Source organism: Pundamilia nyererei, unplaced genomic scaffold (genome assembly GCF_000239375.1).
Source record: "Pundamilia nyererei isolate P.nyererei 1_Seehausen unplaced genomic scaffold, PunNye1.0 scaffold00140, whole genome shotgun sequence".
Lineage (NCBI taxonomy): Eukaryota > Metazoa > Chordata > Actinopteri > Cichliformes > Cichlidae > Pundamilia > Pundamilia nyererei.
Window position 1 is genome coordinate 1,109,727 of NW_005187541.1, and position 20,036 is coordinate 1,129,762.

The 20,036-nt window shown below is 41.0% G+C and overlaps 1 protein-coding gene across 1 annotated transcript; it reads left to right on the forward strand.

Moving 5' to 3' along the window:
* Positions 1 to 1,314: 1,314 nt before the first annotated feature.
* LOC102214441 (actin related protein 3) lies at positions 1,315 to 19,759 on the forward strand. Its single transcript, XM_005744207.1, has 12 exons — positions 1,315 to 1,564; positions 9,131 to 9,186; positions 9,345 to 9,469; positions 9,889 to 9,999; positions 10,213 to 10,308; positions 11,029 to 11,136; positions 12,514 to 12,657; positions 13,886 to 14,059; positions 14,672 to 14,764; positions 15,761 to 15,886; positions 17,374 to 17,457; positions 18,810 to 19,759. The coding sequence occupies exons 1-12, from the start codon at positions 1,521 to 1,523 to the stop codon at positions 18,903 to 18,905; spliced, it is 1,257 nt and encodes a 418-aa protein (XP_005744264.1). The 5' UTR covers positions 1,315 to 1,520; the 3' UTR covers positions 18,906 to 19,759.
* Positions 19,760 to 20,036: the final 277 nt, after the last annotated feature.

Here is a 20,036-nt window from a genome sequence, read left to right on the forward strand (position 1 = left end):
CGCTCACTGGTTTTACTTAAACAATAACATCTAAGTATTTGGTGGAATTTAAAGATAACGTAGAAAAAAGAATCAGGCTGGAGTAGATCTGCTGCACTATGTCAGACACAGGAAACCTTCAGCTGGACGACCTGAATGAGCTGCAGGTATCCAGGTTACCTGTCGTCACTTTGAGTTGCACCAAAGGAGCTGGAATGGACTCAAAGTGTTTCCTGCTGATTATGCAAACAGTCATGACTTTGATTATACCGACTATGCCTGAATGTATAACTTTAAACAGCTTCTTGGGCATCTGTTCATTGGTTTCCTTCATTTTTCTTGTTTTTATAAGTGAAAAAGGAACAGAGAAGCCCACCTGACACCACGGCTCGCTGACGTAGTGTCCGTAAGCCTCCCGGCCATCCTTGTCCTCGGAGTGATGGAGGGAGCGGGCGGTTAGTGGATATCCTGGAGGAAGATTCTCGAGCAACACTTTAAACTTCTCGTCAGCCAGAGCCTGACTCGGTGCGAGAGAGAGGTTGGGAGGAACTTGTCACGGCCGAATCAGGAAAACGGACGCAAATGCAGACGGAGACACTTATGAATGTGATAACAACACTTTATTTATAAGCTGTGGAGCAACACTTAAAGGCAATCATGTACTGTGAACTGAGTCCCATAGACAACAATGATGCTAAGTTTAGCTAGTAAAACAGTTTGCTAGTGTAGCTGCTGACACTAGTCTCATTTCAGTTTGATGGTACAAACGTAACAGGAGTGGCATTATTGATATTTTACTATATACACACTATTTTGGAAAAAAGAAAGCTCAGTGGTGGAATCAAATATGACATTTCAGTCCAAGGTATTTATTTCTATTTCATATCATTTATGACTCCTGTGTGAAAGCTTTAGTTATATTTAAGGACAATATCCCCAAAATAAAGTCAGAGATTTGATCCTTGTGTGTTTCAGATAAAATGAAGACAAACTGATGCAGTAAATATTCTTTTATTGATGAGGAAAAAAAGTTTTTTGTTTTCTCTTTTAATTTTGAGATTTTTATAGCTTTTTTGCAACTTTAATCTCAGTTCTTTTTCAAACCTGGCTATATATATTTATATGTATAAAACCTTAAAAGAAGTTAACTTTACCTTTTTTAACTAAGTAAATTTTAGGTTCATAGAAATATTAGTTTTCATTTGTTACTCGCAATTTTATTTTTAAAATTCCCTTAAACATAATTCATTTATTTTATTTTATTTTTTTTGATTGATTTTGGCACTTTTGGTCCGCCACACTGTGGCCCCGCCCTATCTCGGTGATTGACAGCTCCGCGTCCCTGCCTGCGTCGCTCTGCCCGGCCTCCGCCATCTTGCCTCTCCCTGCCTGCCAGAAGCCGAGTGCGGAAGTGGAAAACGGCAGTGTGCGGGGCTTAGGGTTCCGCCTGTGGACGGCCAGCCAGATCCTCCAGCCGACACAGCCAGCTTTCCATCATATCTTAACGGTTTCGTAGCGCGCCAGAGACCCGGGGGGCAGAGATGGCTGGACGGTTACCGGCGTGTGTTGTCGACTGCGGCACAGGGTAAGCTGTTTAGTCCGGACCGCCGTGCAGGCAGACGGGCAGCACGGGGGCTGAGGGGGCTGTCAGTGTCAGCAGGGGCAGCAGCCATGGGTGTGTGTCTGTGTACACTTACAGCTGGGCAGCGAGCGAACATGCTAACAGCGACTTATTACTGCTTATTATCGGGAGCTTCAGGGTTAGTTTAAACGCCTTCCTGTTCTGGTTCTCCTTCCTGCCGCTCAGGTGGTGTTTTCTGGTGCAGACCTGAGGCAGGAAGGGTTCCCCTCATTCATCTGGAGCTGGAAAATCTGCACCTCCGCTCTCATGATAATATCTGATGCTAATAAGATAAAATTTTCTTTGCTTGTGTTTGCTCCCACTTTAAAAAAAAAAAGATTGTAAAAACGAGTGTAATTCATAAATCTCTTTGCTCACTAATTTGGGATTGAGCATGCGCGGTACTACTTCCTACACAGCCTACACTTCCTCATTCACGTTTTTTAGTCCATATATGGTCGTCTCTCGGCATCCGAGCGTGGTTTTTTTTTTATTAACTTCTCTAATTTCGCCTCTTTTACCGGTCCGACAATTCTTCTCATAACGACTTGATCTCGCAGATAAAAACATCTAAAACTTTGGCATCGGATGTTGTGTTAGAGGACAGAGGGAAAAAAACAGAGAAAGACAATCTGAGCTCCTCCTGCAGCTCCTTGCATTGATCAGAGTACTGCTGTGCAATGCTCTTGGAATTTTGGTATCAATCCCATAAAGCAAATACAGGGCTAGCTTTGCAAATATTAATGCCGATACTTTTAACTTATAAAGCCAGGTTATGTAGAGGAGAGCAGTCTGTCATCCATTATGAGATGAATCATTAATTTGCAAATTCTGAACGTATTTTAATCACCACCAAATCACTGTCATTTTTACTTTACACAATAACTAGCTACAACAGAACAAAACACACCTTTCTCCCCTATCCTGCAATCACTCTCTGATTTATTTATTTATTTTTTAATTTGGTTGAAGCTAACAGATTTTTCTCACATGCTATCTAAGTATTACAGCCATGTCTATAAATATTTGGACAGCGACACAGTTTTTTTTGTGAATTTGTAGCTCAACGCTGCCATGATGGAAATGATTTTGTATGGTGGTTTTAATGGAAATGCTGTGTTAGGTGTCAACAGCCTAATTTTGGGTGCAGACTTTCTGTTAGATGATGCATTAAACCATGCATGACATTTGAAAAATGCTGTTTCCTTTTCTATGAAGGAGGAAGGAAAGAGTTAGAGTCAGTATTGAAACATGGTCAAATTTATTTTAGTCTTGTGGGATATGAGAATGTTTTGTCATTTTCCAGGCTCATAGGTAATTGGAAATAAAATAAAATGTTAACAATTAGCTGAAGTTTTGGAAAGGGATGATTCTGAAAGATATTGTTCAGCTGTACTGTTCCCTTTTGGGGACTTTGGGGGGGAAATGAGGTCAGTCCATAAGTATTTGGACAGTAAAACAACTTCAGGGTTTTTTCCTGCTTTAAAAAATGTTGACATCCACCAAATAAATGCTGGCTGTTCACAGAAGGAAAATCACCAAGACTGTGAGAAAAATGTAGCCTTTTTACTCAAGCTGAAGTCATACTCATGTGCATGGCCACCCTGAAAGGACACTTTGGAGAAAGTTTTTATTAAAAACGTTGTTACTGTTGCCACTCCAGTTCATGTGAAATGAAGCAGTCAGGATGTGCTGAAAGTTCTACAAATCTGAAGAAATTATTGCATGAACTCCCTTGGAACTGCTGCCCCTTTCACACGCTGCAAAAACTATAAATGAAAGGATTGTTTTTAATGATTGAACCACGCGATGAGTTGTAAAGATGAGCAGGACTGTTTTCTTTTTTATGAATGAGGAAGGAAGGCGTTAAAAAGTCTTTCTGTGAATTATATTTTTAAACCTTTGCTTTTTTTGTGCCCTAAAAACATTTTTACAACATTACAGCTGACATCATTTCCATAATGCTGCTTCATAAATGCTGCATGATGCATTTAATGGCAGATGTTCTTTAATATTCCTGTTTAGGACATGCTGCAGGTTTACAGTTAAAGGTGATAGAAAAAATACACAAAAGTGTTTAGGGGGGAAAATAAAAAAAGAAATTAGGATGGTTTTCTGAGGTGAAGGTTTTGGTTCTTGGAAGCATCTTGTGTGTGTGATTATACACACAAGAACAGTTGATCTAATGTTTCTGGTCATTTGATGAACAAAATGAATCTAAATGTGAAAAGAAAATGATTACAAACTGGTGAAAGGTTAAAAGATCTTTGGTGGGCAGTGCAGTGCATTCAAAATGCACCAACTGAGTCGTGATAGGAGTGCAGCTTTATGTAATTGCTTGTTTGAAATATTAAAATTGACTGTGCAGCCATTTTCAGAGGCTCAAACGCTGCAAGAACGTGAACAGTAACAAACAGAGGGAGGTGTTTTTTATCCTAACTACCTGCAGCCCTGGCTAAAAGGTGCTGCCGGTGTGATAGGTGTGCTTGCTCTGTTAATCTGGGCTAAACGTGCCATGCATTGCTTGCATGTGGAGGCTTGAACTCGTCACAGTGTATACAGCTCGTATCAGCAGCCTGCCTATCCCCTCAGGTTGTTAACCAATCTACTGCAGCGAAATCTGTGAGCTAATTTCTCCTCAGCGAGCAGACTGCTTCATAATAACCCTCACGTTCCACTTTTATACCCATGCAAACCTCTGACCAGAAGAAAGAAGAGTTTTCTATTTTTCCAAGTAGAAACTTTGCAGCGGAGGCACACAGTGCCAGCTGTGGGCAGATGTTTTACAGCTCTGATGGGGCTCAGCAGCTGCCTCTGACTAATACAGTGACCGCTTCACATCCTTTTACACATCATCAGGCCTCTGAGTGGCCAAGATGATATTATCAGATTAGAGTGAAAGAAGCTCAGTCACAGTCATACTTGTTTTTTGGTTTTTTTGGACACCAAAGCTTCCTTAAAAAAAACAATCGCAGGTGTTGCAGCTGAAGTTTGGGTGGAGTCTTCTGTCTGAAGCAACCTGTGGGGGTCTCCTGACATGAGTTCAGCGGTGTCATAAATAAAGCTCATGCTGGACTTAAAAACTGTGTTTTCCAATAAAAATAAAGGATAATTTAGCTAAAGGCAGCATAAAACCTGCAGCTCGTGTTGTCCTGTGCAACGATGTGTCCGCTGTCGTGCTGGGTGACGTGCTTTTTTCTTCTTCTTTTTTTTAATTTAAAAGCGTGTCCGGGCAGGTCAAAGTAGGCAAGCTAGGACGGCTCTGTGGAATGAAGGTTTTCAGAGGACTGTTGTTGTTACACATGTGATACAGCTGTTTGTTTTTACGATTGCCAGCACAGGGTTTTTCATTTTTAGCTGTGTCCAAGGCAATAAAACCCTGAAACGTGGTCATTTTTGTGATGAAATTTTGAAAGTTTATTTTCTTTAAATAAATGGGAAGTTGAGGTTTAGGAGGTGGATCAGGTTAGTGGTTTTATTGGTTCTCATTTTTCTCAGAAGTTTAGTTTTCTAGTGTTTATTCACACACTTTTAGTTTTAAACAGCTCTTTGTGTCGCAGAATAATGTTTGTGTGAGTGTTACTCGTATCATAAAGTGCTTTGAGTGCTTGAAAAACTAGAGAAATGCAGTATTAACAGAGTCTGTTTACCATTCAAAGTTTGAAGCCATCACTTGTAGCATGTGTCAGATCATCATCATTAATAACTCTGTAGCTGTGACTTTAACAACATGAATGTGACTAATTACGCACTGATGAAGGAAATTAAGTTGCACAACATTTTTTATGGCAACTTTTGTCAGCTCACTCTTTTCCTTAATCAAGCAGCATAAATCTTTAAGGTTTCCTCAGAGACAAACAGCTCCAGTGCTTTCCAAATGGCGACCCTTGGGATTTTGTGTCAGTTAAATATTATCACTGTAAGCACACAAAAAGTAATGAATGATATTCAAATTTACTGCATTGCTGAAGACCATTTGCCTTCTCCTCTCGCTGTCTGAAGCATACACTCTGGAAAAGATGAACCTAGCTTCCAGGTATCTTAAACGATCACTTTTTAATGGCCACTAGGGGGCGAGAAATGTGTTTGCAAAAGGACTTCCAGTCCTAGAAAAGTCTGAAGACCTCTGTAAACACTTGCCTGACTAGTGACTGTTGTGACGTCATGTTCAATGTTAAAACACCAAGATGGTGACGACGAAACTGCTTAGCTCAAGTTTGCGTAACGGGTTGTCAGTGGGTGATGTCATAGCAGCTATGGGATACATTGCTGCCTGATTCACAGTCACTCATATGTCAGCAGTGCTTTCCATGAGCGTTTCTGCTGCTCCTTCTTGGCCTGACTGAGGTCCAGAGGGATGCTGCTCACTCACAACGACACGGTAAATCAAATCCTGCTTTATCATCCTTTGTGACCCTGATGATTCTAATTTACAACACAAACATCCTATTTATAGATTCAAATTCACTGAGGTCATAGCTCACATGAGGTGATTTCCCACAGACTCACGTCACTGTTTTTGACTTTGAGATAAACTTTCACAATGCAATAAAGGCAAAAAATATATTTTGAAATTTTCATTCATTGTTATGTTTTTTTTTTGTTTTTTTTTTATTTTGTTTTTTTTGTGAAAGGAGCCATTTAGGATGTAAAACAAACTGAAAGCACCACACTTACATTTCATCACGAAGAAAGAAACTGTGCGTTCACCGCGCCTGTTCACACTTCTTCTCTGTTTGGGCTCCACCAGCCAAGAAACTTGTTGCTAGCTTTGTGTGCTGTTGGTGCAGGTGAAGCTGTCTGCAAAGCAGCCCGCAGTTTCAGGCTGTGGTTTTAATGCTGTGGCTGGTGGGTGTAGTTATCTGTTCTGTGTGGCTTAAAATAACTTTGACTAAACCAAAATTCATGCGATAAGCTGCATGGTCTCTTAATAACTCTGCCTCAGTTTGTCGCTGTGAGTGTCTAAAGTACAAAAATCTGAGCTCATGTTAAGTAAAAATATTGAGTCTGCTGAGTCTCACCTGACAATTCAGTAAAAAGAGACACGGCAGACATGGTGACATCATACAGTAGGTCTCCAGGCTCCAGGAGCACAGGTTTGGTGGGTTTCCCTCCGAGTTTCTGCTGTGCTGTTTTTTCTGGCTGCACCTTAAAACAAATAAAAATCTGTGCTGGCCAGAGCTCTGTTAATATTTCAATGTGCTGTACAGATAAAGTGTGAAGATGCCAGATAAGATTTTACCGTATAACCAAAAGTTGTTGAGCTGAAGCGGAAAAGAGAGAACTGGGTGGTGTTTTCACTCTTGCCTGTCAGCTCGTACCTCTTGCTGTCAGAGGACTTTAACTTTATTTGACCCCAGAAACATAAATCAGATGGTGGAGCACATCTGCCTAGCTGTGAAGCAGAGTTTCCCTTTTTGTCTCCCAGCTACACAGACATGCGTAGATCTGCAGAACATGTGGGCTTTCTAATGGGGATTTTTATTTTTTACATTTTTCTTGCACATTTTTCACAAGTTATCAGGACGATTTAGTTATTTTTATGTAAAAGCTGATGTTTTCTCACAGGCTTTGGCAATGAGATCAGACAAAACAAGCGGTTAAAAGCGGGTTTTTAAAAAAAAAAACCGTTTTTTTTTTTTTAATTTCTATGTTCACCATCCCAGCCGGTTTCTTCTTAATCGTACATCTCTGCTTCCTGTCTGTATTTACTCTACACAAACTGCAGCGTTTCCTGTGCATCAGAAGGTGCTGTGCAGGAAAAAGAAACCTGTGATTGGAAAGGAAACTCAAAAGCCATCATAACTGTCTTACAGGGTAAATATTCTAAATAGATGTTTGTTCCTGGATAAATCTCCTCAGGTTCATCGTCTCATTTTAAGGAGTTTCAGTGAAATATTACAGCAGCTTGAGGTCAAACAAATCTAATGAATTCATCTGTAGGTGAAAAAATTGAGAAAATATGGGAGGAGAAGTGATGACATCATTGAACATATTTTGTTCACAGTTCAATTTTTATTTTTATAGCCATAGTTCAGAACAACAGTTGCTTAAAGGTGTTTTATATTGTAAGGTATAGACGGTACAATCAGATGATCGGCTGTGAGTAGCTTCTGGTGACTGTGGGGAGGATGAACTTCACGAAGAGCACAAAACCTCAGATAGAACCAGGCTCAGAGAGGGGCAGCCATAAGCTTCAGGCTGTTTTAGCAAGTTCCCATTTTACTTTTGGAAACTGTAGAAGTAAGACAGCAGTCTGAGAGAGAAATGCTCTGTTACGATAATAAGGTACTGTGAGGTCTTTAAGAGTTTGAATGAATGAATTCCAGTCTAGAAGTAAAAAGTACATAAACTAATTTTTCAACATCACTCTGAGACGGGGATGTTTCTAATTTTTCTAACAATAATCATCAAATGAAAGAAAGCAGTCCTACATTTTTAATTAATCTACACATTGAAGAACATATACTGGTCCAAAATGACTAAAAGATTCCTCACAGTATTGCTGGATTCCAAGGTCATGCCATCCAGAGTCAGTATGATTAGCAATGGTGTTTAGAAGTAGAAAATTAGGCCATTATGTCTGTAAAAGGTGCCTGTAGTTTAACTAATTTATTAATGTAAACTGGTCTCGTAGGTAAATATAGGTGGGTATCATCTGATTAGCATTTAGTTAAATGTTTATTTACATTTAAATATTTTTTATATTTTAATAATATTTGTTCCTGATTTCTTATGAAGAAGATCAAAAGCGAGCAGCCTCATATGAATCTTATCTTTAAAGTTGGTATTTGAGTCGTATTTTTAGCACATTTGTTGTGCCATAACTTCAGCGTCTTTGAGATACTGCTGATGTCCTTCCGGCTCCTCGTTTTGCAAAGATGAATTCAAAGCAGCCACTGTTGTGACCAGGATGTGGTTTGTTTTGCCCGCGGTGCTCTGGCATTCGTCAGCAGGGTCCTCTATCGGTCCCTCGGGCCTTGTGTGCAGGAAGTACAGGAGCCCTGAGCCGGGATCACATCTGGTTCACATGTGCCTGCGAAACATTGTTCAAACAGAGGAGAGACGATTGTAAACTCAGTTCTTTGATGTTAAATCTGAAGGTGTGCTCTCTCAGGATCAGCCATTCTTAAATCTTAAACATCTTAAGTCATTTATCATGCTTACAGATTCTCTTGTACTGCAGCAACGCTGCAAATGCAAATCAAATCAAATCACTTTTATTGTCAGCTGCCCAAGTTATATGAAAGACGCTTGATTTCCTTGACAAACATAGACGAACATAGTTGACCAATACAGCATGAATGGCTCTTTCAGGGGGCTCCCATTAGCAATCCCCAGAGTCGCTGCTGCTTTTGGCACCCACCCAGTGCGCCTGAGGGACAGTGACGCCATTGATCAAAACGATAGGGCCAGAAATAATCTTTACTGAAGGAAAAGGCCTCGCATACAAATGCAGTTCCAACAGACTCGATGTCCATGACGTGCAGCCTGTTTCCCTGTAGTGAAACTGATTGTTGTCTGTTGCAGTTACACCAAACTGGGGTATGCAGGGAACACAGAGCCACAGTTCATCATTCCATCATGTGAGTATTTTGCATCCTACGTATTTAAACCAATTCCGCCAACGGGCCTCTGCAAATGTTTGACATTATTCCACTTTTCTAATGTCTTTAGTCATAAAATACACCAGATTTTATCAGTTTATTTTCTTTCTCTGTTTAATTCTCTCTTTTCTCGTCAGGTATCGCCATCAAAGAGTCGGCCAAGGTCGGGGACCAGGCCCAGCGTAGGATGATGAAGGGGGTGGATGATTTGGACTTCTACATCGGAGATGAAGCCATAGACAAACCCACGTATTCCACTAAGGTACGAGACCTTTAGAGGAATACAGAGAATCCCGGTCGATGTGAATTTCATCTAAACAAGGAGAGATTGGATATTTTATCAAGGCTCAAGCTGGGCTACTTGGTTTTGGGGTGCATCGTGTAGATGTTTCTCTGTACCCAAGACAGACTAACAGCTTGTGAAGAGGCAGACTCAGGCAGCGCTCCCTTCTATTTTTAATTTGTGAGAACTGCAGGCTGAGCTGGACTCCCAGAGCTAAAAAGTGGGATAGATGAGACTGTAGGAGTATCTAAATTTAGTGGATGGTCTGTGACTTTGCTGAGGGTTCAGCTGTTGAGTGTTTGGAGGCTGAGGAAGGAGAGCTGCCATCTTTAGCTTCCCAGAATAGGTTTCTGTAAAGTCACTAATGTCACTCATTAAACTGAGCTTTGTTGCAACAGTGGCCCATCCGTCACGGCATTGTGGAGGACTGGGATCTAATGGAGCGCTTCATGGAGCAGATCATCTTTAAGTACCTGAGGGCCGAACCTGAGGACCACTACTTCCTGTTGGTAAGAGTCTTAAACACAGGGCCTCTCCAGTGATGTTAAACATTCAGTTTAACTGCAACAGTCACTTCTTAGAAAGATAAAGATAAATGAATTTAATGCTCTGCCGTGAATATGTTTGAGTATTTGTAGATCTGTGTTAGTGTTTTTGATCTGCAGAGTTTTACTGTTAAGGTCCAGACTTGAGTCTAACTGTACCACATCCTGTGTTTGCAGACGGAGCCTCCACTGAACACACCAGAAAACCGAGAGTACACTGCCGAGATCATGTTCGAGTCCTTCAACGTACCGGGGCTCTACATCGCTGTGCAGGTCAGGCTCCCTTACCCTAGAGCTCTAGTTTGTTTGTTTAACTGTGGAGGCATGTTTGTGTCTTTATTTTGCAGTGAAGACTAGAATTAATTCAACTGCACAGGGGGTAACTTTATATAGGAGTGTAAAGTTTGCAATAATAGGGTCCTGGAAACTTTATAGGGCAGGTGGCTCTAGCTGGTAGCTGTCAGCTAGTTGGCCTCTGTGTGCTGTTGGAACCATTTTGGAACATTTTTAATGATGTTATTCATCAACAAAAAGGCCGCTGTGGGGTTAATTGTACTAACAGACCGTATAAAAAGTCTGTGCTTCAGATTACTGAGTGAAGTTCTGGAGTTTTATTTGCACTAATTAGCAGGTATCTGTTCCTGTGTGACGCGCCCATACTGATACTGATATCTCAGTGTGAGATTCAGTTCAACATAAAGCAAAACTTGAGATTCTGAAATGTATTTTACTTAAAATACTTTTAATGTAGCGTTTGTTTTGTATGTTCTATTATAAAGACACAAACGAGCCTCCGTATGTGAACAGAATATGATTGTATATGGAGGAATTTGAAAGGTTCAGTTATAGCATGTCTGTTTTGAATAACTTTTCATATCATGTGATCATGTGACCATGTTTAGTTCACAGCAGTGTGTCACGATCACTAGCACTGCTGAAGTGTGAACATACTGTGAAGTGTGTGACGTTCCCGTGTGTATGTGTGCGCGACAGGCTGTGCTCGCTCTAGCTGCCTCCTGGACATCCAGACAGGTCGGGGAGAGGACGCTGACGGGTACCGTCATCGACAGCGGAGACGGCGTCACCCACGTCATCCCTGTGGTGAGTATACAGATCACGCCATTGAAGGACACTCATCCCTGAGCTGCACTTATTTTTGTTTTCTGTTCATTAGAAGAAAATAGAAAGTTTCAGAGGGGAAGCATCGACAAGACAACCGAGAAATGTTTTGTGAAACATGAAATGAAAGTGATGGTTTGAAAGTTTAAAATTAAAACATTTCTGATTCAGAAATGAGACGCGTCATTTCTGATCTGTTTACCCACCTCAGTTCATTTGAAGTAAAGACAATCATTTAAAAAACATTTATAAATCGAGCAGTGGAGGGTCTGGTGTTTCTTTTTTGCTCAGTGAAGGTAAAATGGGAACAGAGCAGAGTTCTAGTATAACTTCCAATGTGCACGAAGAACCAGCAACACTTTTGTTTATAGACAGAGTTTATATGATTGGTGTGTTTCGACATGTGGCTTTCATTACTGAAGTCGTGCCTGAAAGCTCTGCTCTTTTCTTATAAATGTACCTTTTATCATTTTTTTGTTCTGTAATTTACTGTTTATGTGAAAATTAAACATATTTTTTTGCATTTCCTCGTAGCTTTTCCCTGTTTTCCCCTTTTCACCAGACTCCTTAACTGTTTTTTCCCCTTTCTGCCTTCTGTGTGCACTACTACCTTATTGCAGAACCTCTTTTATTGAAACGATCCATCTTGATGTGTATATGAGACGTGAGATGTCGAGTTTCTAATATAAATCAGAAAACAAAAGTCCAGAATTTAATCTGATATCTTAAAAAAGCAAACAGTTTCGTAAATGTGTTTTTAAACCTTTGGAGAAACTAACCACTCACATGCATCTACTTCCTGGTTCAATGACTAACCAAACCAAATGTTTTCTAGTGTGTGCTTTAGGAGTTAAATGGAGTTTAATGTCATGTGTACAGGAAGCAAGTACACTGTTTTTGTTCATTAAAAAATGCTCCTGTGCTAATTTTAATCAATTATTTCTACAGCGTTTTAATTGATTGCTGTTTTCATTATGGTCATTTGTAACTGTTAATAAAAACAGATGGCTTTCATTTACCTGTGATGCAGAGCAGCAGTGTATGTTTCTTTGAAGTCTTATAGACCGTGTGCAGTGTTTATATATTTTTCCATTTTGCTGAGTAACCGGATAGTGCCGATTTTAAAAAGTAGGGCAGAGTGTCTCGGAGGCTGGAAGAAATTACTCAGTTTGAGGAAATGTGCTTGCAGAATTCGTTCTGAGGCTGAATCAGCGAGTCTGCTGAGCATGCTCACGTCTCTGTGGGGCCTCGCAGATGTGATGGAAAAACACATCCAGCTTTAGCCGCTGGAATCTCTATTTGGTTGCAGTTTGTATGACATCCTCTGTCTTTCTTTCTCCACCTGTCTCTTTCTCTTAGGCTGAAGGTTATGTAATTGGCAGCTGTATAAAGCACATTCCCATCGCAGGGCGAGACATCACCTACTTCACCCAGCAGCTCCTGAGGGAGAGAGAGATCGGCATCCCGCCGGAGCAGTCGCTGGAGACGGCCAAGGCAGTGAAGGTACAGCTCCAGCTCCCACCGCCGCCTCTGCGGGGGAGGCTGTTATTATAGTTATTCAATGTGTCAGCAGTGGCATGCATGTTGGTCTCCTGTGGCTGTAGAGGCTGAAAGCATCCCCTCGCTCTCTCTTTGCTCTCACACATAACAACACGCTCAGTGTGGTGATAATGTTATTGAAGAATGTTCTACTGACAGTCATTAAAATATCATTGTCATACTGCTGAATAGCTACAACAAAGACAAACTGCAGCATTCAAATGCAATATTGTGTTTTAGTGTAAAAGGATCGGCAGTGTTATATCTGTATAGCCCGAATTTTCTGTTTCTGTGCACAACAGAAGCTGAACGCTGTTTAAAAAAAAAAAAACAACAGTATGAGACTAATTTCACTCTTTAGATTAAAATGCTTCAGCTGAAAAAGAGCCGGGGCACTCGAGCTCCGTTTGCTGCAGTGACAGCACCGGACTCCGCTGAATTATTTTTTAAAATCAGGGACCAAAGTGGGACTGCACTGCATTTATGTCACAGCGACAGCAGGTGGCGCCATCAGTCTGTCTCAGGCAGCAGGCCTCCTTCACACACAGTTTCCCTGAAACTCAGCCTGAGACGATTCCTTGTGGGACACAGACGGCACACTTCAATATTTTCTGTTTTTTGCAGCTAAATTCGTGTCTCAAGAATTCATTATTTTTTCCTCCAATTAATTTTCCAACTTTCCTGGTCACGGACTGACGTGACTTTTATGTTAATGCTCTTTCTTTTATTTTTCCTCCCTCTGTCAGTCACTATATTTTCTTGATTTGCCCCATTTCTCCATGTTTCCTCCATGTTTATTAAACAGCTTGTTATCCAGGACTTTGTTCTGGATGTCAGGGGCCATTCTTCATTACCCCGAAACAGAAAACAAGAAATGAAGTGAACTGAAATAATTAACATTAGCACTGTCTGTCGTGCATATTGCCTATCGTGTCTGGAAATGTTAATTCCGGTGCCTCCTGGTGTGCTGGCACCGTGTACCCCAGTCCCTGCAAATCAAAATAATGAGTATGGGGCGCTGTTAGTGGTGCACGATTCAAATGTGTCAGTGCCTAATGTTCCTATCACTCCGGCATTACAACCCATGATAATAGAAGCTGTGACACAAATAGAGCCGCGATGATTAAGTTGGCAGATTCTGCTTTCTGTGACTTGATATAACACAACTTTTTCCTGTTGCTCTGACCACCAGGAGCGGTTCAGCTACGTGTGCCCGGATCTAGTCAAAGAGTTCCAGAAGTACGACACGGACGGCTCCAAGTGGATCAAGCAGTACACCGGCATCAACGCAATTAGCAAGAAGGAGTTCACCATCGACGTGGGCTACGAGCGCTTCCTGGGACCCGAGATCTTCTTCCACCCAGAGGTCTGTCTGTGCCGTGCAAATCATGAAACGCAAATTTGACCTGCTGTTTGTCGCAATTGGGTGCTGAGACATGTGGGAAATTGTGGTGTCAATATAGGAGTTTATCAGGATTGTTTACACATGCACTTAAAGACAAAATTGAAGTTAGATGTTAAATTAAAGAAAGGGAATTTGTGAGTTTGTTTACTTTACTTTGCAAGTTAGTAAGCAGCTAGTTTGACACACAAAGCTGTGGGGAAACCAGTGTGTGTCCTGCTGTTATGCTGCTCTGCTGCAAACTTGCAAGACTGTAAAGAAACAAGTCTGAGCTGTTCTGCTGGATAAACTATTAAAGAGCCCAAAAATTAAACAAATGAACACACGCCCCCAGTCCCACGACATTATTAGGCATGCACAAAGCTCTGATATTTTGTTATGGCTGCATTAGGGCGGCTTGTGAATGTTTTTTGCTGCTCATAAATGCTGATTAGGCAGCTCTGCTGTTACCTCAGTGAACCACCCGTGGTAATTAACTGCACATCTTTGTTTTATACTTTGCTGTTTGATGGCTACATTTAGTATCTACCTCCACGCTGCACCCGATGACATGTCGACCTTGTTTCTTCCTCCTAGTTTGCCAACCCGGACTTCACCCAGCCCATCTCCGAGGTGGTGGACGAGGTCATCCAGAACTGCCCCATCGATGTCAGGCGTCCTCTCTATAAGGTGAGCTGACACGCATGAAGACCAAACATCTCAAAGAGTGAAAAAATCTGCATTTTTGTAAGACTTATTCACATCATGCTGCTGTTGGGGGGAGAACTGAAGCACACGCTCCTGTTTGTGCATTTGATGGATTGTTCAGGTAAAAAACAACAACAACAACAACAACAAAAAAAACAGGTCAAAATAAAAAGATTACAACAGGTGGACATGACACTGGCTGACAGAACAGATGGTGTTCACCATGCTGAGCTCGACTGTTTTCATGAGCCCATGGAATAAAACATGTTTGATATTATCCCAACCCCATAGTGGGAAAAAGACAGACTTAACACGACCATTTGGCACCAAACTATCGAGGTAACAGGAGCACGGCACAGCTTTAGCAGACTCACAGCTGTCACATTACATTTTCACTCCATTTTATCATAGCCAAAAAATTATCCAATAAATAGTTTCTTGTATATTTATAGAAAATTGAGCAACAGTGTGATTAATGTTTATTTTTTATTAGTAAAAATCATCTTTGTTCAGCATGTGTGTGTTTTCTTTTTGGTAAATCGCTCCAAAATGACGTAAATTAAGGTGGAGAGTTTCCAAAAAGTTCAGTTACGCAACTGTTTATAGGATCATCGTCTTCATTAACACCATATCCATGTTTAATCTTTAAATATCAACATTGGCATGAGTACAGGTATATCTCTTAGAAAGCCAGTATTACTCAGTCTTTTTAAGGGTCTCATGGGAATGTTTGTTTAGTTTGAAAGAGACAGGAGTGAAAAAGTAAGAACCACAAGTCTTGAAATGTTTTTTTTCTTTTTTTTTAAAGCTTTTATTAAAACAAAATCATGTGACGTGATCATTTGTTGGGTTTTTAATGCATTTTGAGTTTAGTTTGTAAGAGTCATACAGGCCGCTGGTCGGCTGCAGGTCACTGGTGTTAAGCGTTTGTGTGATTTTTCGTAGCTCTGTAATAGCGGCGTCCTTTTTCTTCCACAGAACGTCGTCCTGTCGGGAGGCTCCACCATGTTCAGGGACTTTGGGCGCCGTCTGCAGAGAGACTTGAAGAGGACGGTCGATGCCCGCCTGAAGATGAGTGAGGAGCTGAGCGGAGGCAAGCTCAAGGTGAGCAGAAAAAATGAATTTACACTGGGCACGGATCGATAGTTCTCAATCAGCTGAATTACAAAACGGCACACAGGTTTATTGAAAGTAGATGAACTGATTTCAACAGCAAATTTCTCCCTATAAAAATCTAATGAGGCTTAAAAAGATTTGAAATATTTCAGGCTCAGGTATGCAGGGCACAGTTTTTTATAGCTCCATAGATGCTCAGGTCATAAAGGTGATTCGTTACGAGCGGACCTGCAGCTGTAAATCTACCTCAGACGGTAGAGGAGCAGCAAGCAGCGACTGCAGCTAATTTAAGGCGGACCAGAATGTTCTGAACCTCAGAATAAATCTCCTCGGTGTGTGTAAGTAGAGCAGGAGCAGGTTCAGGTTTAGCAGAAATGTCCAGAATCTTCTTGAAACACTTATTTAAATCACATGCAGATAAACTTTTAAGTTTTAAGTAATACCAACCTCCTAACTGTTGATTCAGGTTTCTCTTACTGTACTAAAAGCTTTCCAATAACTATTGGAAATGGAGTTTTTCAGTCATGCCAGCTCACGTGACCACAGTCTACACTTAAGTGAATAAATGTGCTGATATCAGAGCGATCCGTCCCTAATTTTAACGTCTTTACACTGAAACCCTTCCAGGCCACACGGTTGCAAACTTGTTAAGTATAATTTTGCACCGTCCTGGACAGCTGGTGGGATCAGGCTTTGTGAGTCAGGATTAGAGAGATATCAGATCAGCAAACTCTTCCTTTTACTCATCTGTGACAAGGTACTCCTGACTCTCTTCTCCATCCACCCCGCCTCAGCTGGACTCTGTTCTTCTCCTCTCCTGTGAACCCTCACAGCTATTTGTCATTAAAAGGTGGAATTACAATTACATTCAAGGAAAACAGGATAGGATCTTCTTGGCCTTGATTTTGTGAAGTTGTTTCAGTTTGATGTCACTTGCTCCATGTCATTATCCCACATTTATTTATATTAAGATATAGTTGACACACTAAGGAGCACCAGCAATCACAGGTTGTATGTAGATGTTGTCATCACCTGGTTTATTTGTTACATGGGTTGATTAGTGGTGGACGCACCGTAGAAACCACACCCGTATGTTATTGATGGATTCCTGTTCTGCTCAGAAAAGCCCAGTAAATGTGAAAATATTCACAAGTAAAGCATCAGTTACTTTTAAGTATAGTAACTTTTAAGTACTAGTAACTTTGGCTAATTCATAAAGGTCTGAATATAAGGCGGCACTTTCTTTGGTTTATTAAGCTCCAAAAACAAAGTCTTAAACACTGATTTAGATTTTGAAAACATTGAGAAACTGTCAGTCAGGGTTCGTGCACGGTTGCACGGTTTCAAATATAATCTGTGGTGATCAAAGTGACTAATTCTTGTAATGTCACTACTACAGAGTCCTCCCCTGGCTGCATTCACTCTGTAGCTCTCTCAGCTTCTGAAATAATCTTTCCTCTGTGTTTCCTCCGCAGCCCAAACCGATCGATGTCCAGGTCATCACTCATCACATGCAGAGATACGCAGTGTGGTTTGGTGGATCAATGTTAGCATCAACTGTAAGTATTTCTCATGTTATCATCATCATCATCATCATCATCATCATGTGGTTAAACTTTATTGCAGGAGAAGGAAATCTGCTTTTAGATTCACCCGCATGTCGGCTTTGCTCCCGTGTGGCATTTAAGGCCACACGCACTTTAGTTAAGCCCTCATTTATTGTGTCGTTTCTTTTAGTCCCTCTGAGTGGAAGTGAGTGCTGTGGGTGGTTGTGACATTTCATTATTCTTTTTCCTCCCCTGTCTCTTGATGAGTTATTTGTGTGAGTGAGGCGGATAATTTTATCAGCAGGAAACGAGAGTGGGAGCGGAGGTCTGACAGCTGATTCACCAAAGGCTAATTGATGTTAAAAATCGAATAATCCGATAAGAATAACAATCCTTTTCATGTCTCAGGATTCACAGAAAGTTTTGTCGGATAATCGCAAACATCTTGAGTTTGTACCTCGACCCCTGTTTACCCCCGCGGTTTGGTCTAAATTTAGAACCAATATATCGATCAGTCAATCAATCAAACATCACAAAGGAGTCGTGCTTTTAATAAATACACTCCAATTCAAACCCACTCCAGCACACGTACAGTTCAAACCTCAAACAGTTAATTAAAGAAAAACTAAACTAAGATAAAGCCACAGACTGTATGTAAAAGATGGAAGTACTTTTCAGGTTTGTAAAGTGAAACCTGAGTTTTGAACTTTAAAATAATTTGCACTCTGATCTCTCCCTGAAAAGTTTGAATCTTTCTGCCAAACATAGTAAAGTCCTCCATCAGCCTCTGTGTATTTATTACACGTCTGCTATATTGTTATTACAACAGCATTCTTTATAATGACCAGCAGGGGGCGACACTTCTGTTTGCATAAAGATTTCCAGTTGTGTAAGAGAATAAAAATACAGTTTTATTCATCCCAAATTTAGGAAATGTTTGCTCCAGCAGATGTAATAGTAGTAGTAGTAGTAGTAGTAGTAGTAGTATGGTCATTTATTACAGTCTGCGAAGATCATCCATAGAGTTGGCTAATGGTTTTTCAGTTAAAGGAGAATGGACGGTACCATAACTCGCCTGGTTGAGCAGGTCACCGTGTCATTTCCTGTCAACTCTCTGTACTTCCCTGTTATAGAAATAAGCCCCCAAAATCTCATACTTTTGTCACGATAAGCTACTTTTAGATCTTGGAAGCTTTTGTGTTTTTGTGCTACTGGATGTTTCACATGAGTTCAGCACCGTGTTTCATCCATGTTTTCAGCGATAACTGTTTAGTTTTCCACCACGCCTCCTGTTTCAGATCTTTGGCCGCTGATTGTTTGCAGTATTTTAAATGTTGACAAGCTCCTGTTTTGTGTTTCCTCAGCCGGAGTTCTACCAGGTGTGCCACACCAAAAAGGACTACGAAGAGATCGGGCCGAGCATCTGCCGCCACAACCCCGTGTTCGGAGTCATGTCCTAACTTTCTGGAGTTTTGCTGGCAGTAGGAGGGTGGGGCGGGGTGGGGTGCGGGTGGGTCTGAGGCAGTGATGTTAGGCAGCGCTTGGTGGCATGTGGAGGTGTGTGCAAGAATCCAGGAAAAGGAGGAAAGAAAAAAAAAAAAGAGCCCAGACCAAACAGACGGGCTGGAAAACGTGTTGTGAATGTTTTTCCGTTTTCTTGTTTCTTTTCTTTTTGTTCTTTTCATAATGAGGGAAAACAGTCTGTAAGCCAAAATGATTTTAAGACAATTTCTGGATCTGTTGAGTGGCGATGATGATGACGGTGTTGGTGGATGTTGGTGGGAGGGTATTTTCCTGACACCAGAACATTATTTATGCGAATAAAACGCGAGCCCAGGCGAGATCTGGTGACTCTCTGAGATCACGCTTAGAACATATTTTTGTCCTTTTTTCTTTCAGCTTCAGCATCTGCCTGTCTGTTTGCATCCTGGGAAGAGCTTGTTTATATTTCATACTAAAGTTTTTATATGTAAAACTTGGGGAAATCAGGGGTTGAAATAATGTTACGAATATCAGTGCCAGCGAGAGACTGTTTTAATCCTCGGTGCAGCTTTGATACGCAGTATTTACTGAATTCGAGTAGGCGTTGTTCTTTTATTCCCCGCGTCCTCGCTGTCTGCCCTCTCATTCTTCACACACAGACCACGTCAGGTTTCCAGGAAAGAGAAGTGAAACTGAATAAGGATGACTGTCAGATCAGTATTGTTAGACTAGAAGTCTTTTTTTTTTTTTATTATTAAATACCAAATTATGAAAAGAATGGGATTTGTGTATTTAATGCAACATTCCAATAAAGGCTCAAATTTGTTTCTAAGCCCCGCTGTCGTCTTTGTGACTCCTTATTAGAGTAAAGCTCAAGTATCCATCTCAAGATTAAGAGGTGACTATGTTAAACTATTTTTAATCCCAGATCGGTCGAAATAGAGTGGTAATAGAAACAAACCCTCGACTGACCACAGTCTTCTCAGGTTTTGGAGTCTTTTAGTCACCCGCCTTCAATCACTGCTCAATCCAACTAGCAACAGTCCCCCAAGGCTTTCCATCTGTGGGCCCAAACAGGCCCCTCCCCAGGCTCAGCTCCAGGATGGTCT

Excerpts from the sequence above, each read along its gene's own strand:
- LOC102214441 (XM_005744207.1), top strand. The coding sequence starts at position 1,521 with ATGGCTGGACGGTTACCGGCGTGTGTTGTCGACTGCGGCACAGG. Across the intron at positions 10,000-10,212 it reads AGGACCACTACTTCCTGTTG|ACGGAGCCTCCACTGAACAC; the intron begins GTAAGAGTCTTA and ends CTGTGTTTGCAG. Across the intron at positions 17,458-18,809 it reads GATCAATGTTAGCATCAACT|CCGGAGTTCTACCAGGTGTG; the intron begins GTAAGTATTTCT and ends GTGTTTCCTCAG.